The sequence below is a fragment of the Jatropha curcas genome, chromosome 7 (genome assembly GCF_041381405.1).
Source record: "Jatropha curcas cultivar XTBG-Jc1 chromosome 7, XTBG_Jcur_1.0, whole genome shotgun sequence".
Lineage (NCBI taxonomy): Eukaryota > Viridiplantae > Streptophyta > Magnoliopsida > Malpighiales > Euphorbiaceae > Jatropha > Jatropha curcas.
The window spans coordinates 1534654-1540897 of NC_143157.1; the positions used below are offsets into that span (position 1 = coordinate 1534654).

General features: G+C 32.4%; 1 protein-coding gene across 1 annotated transcript; it reads right to left on the bottom strand.

Moving 5' to 3' along the window:
• Positions 1 to 663: 663 nt before the first annotated feature.
• Positions 664 to 4389, bottom strand: LOC105630029 (calmodulin-binding family protein). Its single transcript, XM_020677712.3, has 8 exons — positions 4235 to 4389; positions 2953 to 3469; positions 2681 to 2861; positions 2488 to 2576; positions 2294 to 2381; positions 1974 to 2204; positions 1778 to 1879; positions 664 to 1661 (listed from the first exon to the last, which is right to left on the bottom strand). Exons 2-8 carry the CDS (start codon positions 3429 to 3431, stop codon positions 945 to 947), a joined length of 1887 nt encoding a protein of 628 aa, XP_020533371.1. The 5' UTR covers positions 3432 to 3469; positions 4235 to 4389; the 3' UTR covers positions 664 to 944.
• Positions 4390 to 6244: the final 1855 nt, after the last annotated feature.

A 6244-nucleotide genomic window follows, 5' to 3' on the forward strand; every position in this document is an offset into this window, starting at 1 on the left:
GCCGGCTAGCTGTTTGGGCTGGTTTCTTTACTGATTACAAGATCGTCTCCATCTACTTCTCCGAGCTTTTCCTCAAAGCCTCAATAATAAAGAAAGGGTCAGCATCATAAATAGTTGGTATTGTAATCATCTATCTTACTTCTGGCTTGGATCAGCAACAGAGATATGTATATTATTTGTTGGTATGGAATTGGGAGTGTGAATCTCTTCTCTCTCCTGAGGGTTGGATCTTCCTTCAGTTTCGTGATCTTGGGAATAGTGGCTCTAAGGCCTAATAATCCTGTTCGGCAATAACGTTTGGAATAGGGTTAGTATTTTGACTTAGTTAAAATACTATCTTAATTAATTATAGCCTTAGATAATGTAATATCTATCCTCCCTAACATTTAGCGTTTTTATAAATTTTTTAATAACAGTTGACAGCTAAGGTTGCCGAACAGGGCCATTGTAGGTTCTTCTAAGTCCTAAGGCCAACAACTTCTTTGCTAGCAGTAGTTCATGTTTTTAGACGCATCAATTATCCCTTAATTCAATATCAGGTGCAGCTTTGAATTCTTTCAGATATACTAATGGCCTGTGTGAGAACTTCATATATCCTGAATGTTAAAAGTAAATTAGTTGAAATCACTATCCTCAAACACTTCAAATTCAATACTGAAAAAGTAAAAGAATTATCTTCTTTTGTATAAAAGGGTTTCAAAACCCCACAAGGTTTTACAAATTTCATCTCATATTGTACAAGATGAATGAACAGGTACAAAAAATGTATAAATGATTTTGACAAGCTAGAAAAGAAAAAGAATGATGAAAAAAATCCCTATATCATCTTTTCTATTCACATGAAAGAATAAATCAGTTAGAAACTACTTTAAACGACATGTTATCTACGGTTGTTATTGATGTCTTTCCAACACTGTAAGTACGGTGTTTCAAAATTCTCCTTTTCAAGCCATTGTTGCAGGTGCTTCAGCACTAAACCCAGCTGGTATACACACCTTTAGGTTGAATGTACCCAGACTTCTTGCATGGGCAATCCTTCTTGGGGACAAGTTTACTTGCTCTAATGCTCGAAACTGGAGCTCCGAAGGATAGTCCCTAACACATCCGATCCGTGGCCCTGCCCCTGTTGTCCATTTGCAGGACAACTGTTTACCCAACTGAAATGACTTTGTTTCCTTCTTTGAATTAATCCTTTGGAGAATTGCCTCTTCAGGAATTTTTTCTACTTCATTATCTTCATGTTCTTCAAACAATTTTTTCTTCAGCACCTTGTCACCCTGTTCTGTAATCAATTCTTCACCTGCGACGCATTCACAACCATCTTCTACAAGAGGATCTGTATGTGCATTGTTGACACTTGGTACAACAGTTGCATTTGCAGTCTGTACACCCTCAAACAATTTATCCCTCTTTGGTATTTCAAGATTGGTCAATTTCCTACTAAAGCTGTGGACCTGTCCTGACTTCTGTTCTTCCAATGCTACAGAAATCTCATCTTCCATTATATCAATACTCTCCATAGTCAAGTTTTCAGTGTTGATTTCTTCTATATCTAGGTCATTCACAGTTTGGATCAAGTCCTCTTCAGATGAGTATGCTCTAATATGCCTACTGCTCCGCAGCTTATCAAATGAGCCATCTTCCTCATCTACTGGACTTGTCTGAAATAACAGAAAAAACAAAAATGACAACATCAGCATATAACCTAATAGTTTTCGTCTCTAATATTCAGAAATGAAAGATTTAAACTAAAATTGAATTGTTCTCGTTTCTTTACCTTTACATCAGTGAGATCCACATTGTTTTCTCGGAGAAATGAAAGGAAGTCTTTAAAATTTTGTTCTGTAGGCCGATAATGTCCACTATGTGGCCAAACTGCCTGTTGAAAAATCGAAACAAAATCATGAGTAACGGACCATTCTAACATCCAAGTACTGAAAAAGATTACAATGAACATGGGATAAACTATATACCTTAAGAACGCCGCTTTCAATGATTAATCTACCAGCAGCAGTCGTAACTCCTCCAGCCAAGAAGCTGGAATGCTGGAACGTACCTTTCTTTTTCTTGCCAACATATAAGGTCTTAGATGTACTAAGGACGAAAATCCACTTAGCATCTGCAGTAGTATGAAGCAGCTCCCCTGTCTGCTTGTAAATGAACTTCCCCTCCTCCACCACAACTTCATAAGCCTTTCTCTCCATCTGTAAGTAAATATTTTTCTTCAGTTAAAACATGTCCAGTTAAAAAGAGGAAAACATAGGGATAATCACAATAGTATATCAAAGCTTACCGGACCAAGATACTTGATGCACTGCTGTTGAAGTTTTGTTCGAGGGCATTTTTCAAGATTTACTTCCTTTCCTTCTCCTATATCTAGCCTGCAATTTCAGAGCCAGCATACATAAGTTTAATTTCAAATCCATGATGTCTAGAATCAAAATCTTTCACTGCAGAAGCAAAAAGCTTTAGAATAAAGAAAATTACCAGTAAAAGAAAGGTTCTCTACTCTTAGAATGAAGCCAGTTTACATAATAGAAGTGCAGGTTATGTCCGTATCGATGTCGTGGATCAATCTGTTTTTCCCAAAAGAAAAATGTAGGATTTCGAGTTAGCAATAGTGAATAAAGAATAAAACAAACTTTATTTGTAAAAATTCTTTAGATATAACTTAACTTACCGCTTCAAGCCAATGTTGTAAAGCAAGCTTTTGAGCTTTGTCATTTTTTGACAAACCTTTCCCAACCTTGGCAGCTCTTGTTCTTGCTCTCGACCAACGAGAAATGGCCGTTTCATGTTTCTCAATATCAAAGAATGATATAGAACTGTGTTTGAGTTCAGCAAAATCTAAAAGTTTCCACCTATAAAACAAAGGATTGAATTAGAACATGATCAAATATCTCTAAAGTTCTATATAAAAAAGAAAAAGATTCGCATTTCTTAGATACATACCAGCTCTGCTCAACAAGAACAGCACAATCTGCAAGCTTTCTCCTGGTTCTGAAGCTTTTATACACTTTCTGCAATTTTACAGCAGCCTGGTGCTTAGGATTGCTGGGATCCAAAATTGGAAATTTTTGGACCATTCCTGCATCACTATCAGAGTTGTGTGCCTGATTATCTTCCTCAGTGCTACTTGTCCTTACTGCAGTAACCACAGCATCCTTTTCTTTGTGCAGTGAACGGTCTTTAACTGAGATCCCCTCTTCCAATTCTCTGCCCTTAAAGCTAACAGATCTTTCCACTATCATCTTTCCAGAACCCAAAGATTTCATTATCATGGGCTCCAAATCTCCACTGCCAAAACTAACTGATCGCACAGGAGTTTTTGATTCATCATTTCCAAAGCTAATAGATTTGACAGTAACACATTCAAATGCCTTTTCCAAATCGCTGTATTCGGCGAATGGACAGGAAAACAAAATTCCCATTCGAGAAGGAAATGAGTTTGCAGCAACTTATAGGATTCCTGTTAAAAGAATAAAAGATAAATGACATAAGTTAAAAATGCCATGTTTGTAAACGCATTGCATAATAAACATATACAAGCTCCTGTCAGAACAAGCTGTAAACATATTCAAAATGAGACAAAAATGAAAAACTTCAGATAGACCAGTTGGTTGTATTAGTGATATTCTACTGGAGGCATCATATTACTATCATATTACAATAAATGCATGTAAATAAAATTATCATGCTATTTTAACCAAGAAAGAGAATAAAATTTAATTGCCACGGATCTGGAAAACCATGGAAATAAATGTCAAGGAAAGCAAATCTTAAATCTAACCAAAATTCTACAAGAATATACAAAAACATTTCTATTTGACAACAGTCTAGTCCAATAAACAAAACCCAGAAACCCATTCCCAAGAAAATAAAATTTTCTAATTCTAAATGAACTGATTGCTACAATTACCTAATATAAACAAACCCATTTTTAGAAGAAAATGGATCCACAAAACTAATAACAGGAAAAATGCAAATTCTCAAAGAGATAAAATTGTTAAAATAGCTTTGCAAATATAATCAAGACCAAAAGAAAGAAAAAGAAAAGAATCAAGAATAACACTCAGTCCATTCATAAAGCTTTAAAACTTTAAAAAGAACAAACAAAAATGCAAAAGAACAAGCATTTACCAATACAGCTAGTTCTTCGCAATCTAGAAAATATAACAAAAACGCAAAATGGTAAAGAAACCCATTTAAGTGAATCGAATAAAAAGAACATTACCTTGAATTATAGATTTGTAACCCAACAAAAAGGGAGATGGAATGTATTTATAACCCAACAAAAAGGGAGATGGAATGTATCTTTCAAACTTTTTGCTCTTTTGCAAGTTTTTGAGGCTTTCAAAGCTAAAACTACCGTAGCTTACCTTGTCTTTGATGGAGTTATATATATAAGGGCCGACAACACTGAAAGTGAGACGCTTTAGTGCGAGAAAATAAATAGGTGGAGAGAGAAAGTGTGATACTCTGTTTCCAACCACGTGGAATTGACCACCAGCGGAGGTCCATCTTCTCAAAACTGTAAATTAAAAAGCCCTTTTTTTTGGTTTCCGAAAGGTTTTTACCTTGCTCTGTTTTTTTTCTAAAACATTTTATTTAACTAATTTAAATTCGAGATCTCTCACTTTTCACACTAGTGCAAATACCAATCAAACTACACATGATTAGCATAGATTAAAATCATTCAATCTTATAAAAATCATGAACTTTAAATTACTTTTCGACTTGAGTAGCTTATGAGTTATGAATAATTAAAATGGTCTAAACAAAAAAATAATAATTTGATATTTTAGATATTTATTTTTTAAAATTTATTTTTGGAACAAAAGAAAAATCTTAAGGTGAAATCAGAAATAAAGTTAGTTTTGAAAAATCAAAGGAAGCATGTAAAAGTGAATACCATATGGAATAAATTTGAAGTGAATACTATTTTTTTAGCTAAAGAAATCAAAAGGATAGAATTTGACCTTTTCATAATCGCCATCGCTTATGTCATTAGACCCTCCCAAGTAATCGCTAATAAGGTAATTGCTAACGTACCTTAACTTGCAAGCTTTTGTTTATTTCACACTAATAACTTATCCTACACTAATCTAGAAATTTCAAGCTAAAACTATGTTTTGTTTTAATTTCATTTATTATATTAAATTTGTAAAATATATATATATATAATATCTTGAAATATCAAAAAATTACGAGAAATAACAAGAAATTAAGAATTTTCGGAGAAAAAAGTTATCTAAAATAGTAATTTAAAAACATTATTTGAATCAAATTGTGACATATCCACTTGTCATCAATTTATTAATCCTGAAGTTAGCTAAGCTAAATTGTGGTTGGGAAGATGATGTATTTGCACACGTGGAGGCTTTTTGGATGGATATGAGTGGTTGAAACTAATTAATTTAAATAAAATTAAAATTTTGAATGGGAAAATGAAAATGAAAGCTAAAAAGTGAGTGAAACTTCCATCACAGTGACCAAAAAGTTGACCTGAATATTCCACGAAGAAAAGGATTTTGATGGGCTAATAAAAACAAAAAGGTCCTTAAAAAGTCTAAAGCTTGTCCCTATTTTAATATATACATATCTGGTGAAAGCATGCAGCTGCGAGCTTTGAATAGACAAATATTATTTTAATATATAATAATTAATTATATGCACAAGTGATGTTTTTATTTTATTTTTTTGTTTTTTTTTATTTTTTGCATTATATTGGAGAAGGATTGTTCATGCATTTTTGGTATGAGAATTTATAAATAAGTCCCACTAATTATATAATTCACAGCACATCGCTCATTTCTATTATCAACAATTTAGTGAACTGATGCATCCTCAATGATATCTATTTTTTTTAATTTTTTAAAATTTATTTCATTTTAATTTATAGAAGCTATATTTTATTCTAATAAGAATAATAATAAAAATATATTTTGATAATATTTTTTTTTCATTATTAAATATTTTAATAAATACATGAATGGAAAAATAATTTTTATCATTTGTCTTTTATTTGTGGGTAATTTAAAATATAAAAATTACTATTTTATCTTTGTATTATTATGCTGAAATACAAGAATTTGCCTATTTATTTTCTAAAAAATCTGAGTGCTTTTTTTCTATTTTTTTTATTAACAATAATGAAAATTAAATAAAGCAAATAACGCGTAGCCGGAAAAACAAAAACCACCAACAAATACTATAATACATGTATTTCTGTGTCGGAAAGTAG

Excerpts from the sequence above, each read along its gene's own strand:
- LOC105630029 (XM_020677712.3), bottom strand. The coding sequence starts at position 3,431 with ATGGGAATTTTGTTTTCCTGTCCATTCGCCGAATACAGCGATTTGGAA. Across the intron at positions 2,382-2,487 it reads AGAGAACCTTTCTTTTACTG|GCTAGATATAGGAGAAGGAA; the intron begins GTAATTTTCTTT and ends CTGAAATTGCAG. Across the intron at positions 1,662-1,777 it reads TGGATCTCACTGATGTAAAG|ACAAGTCCAGTAGATGAGGA; the intron begins GTAAAGAAACGA and ends CTGTTATTTCAG.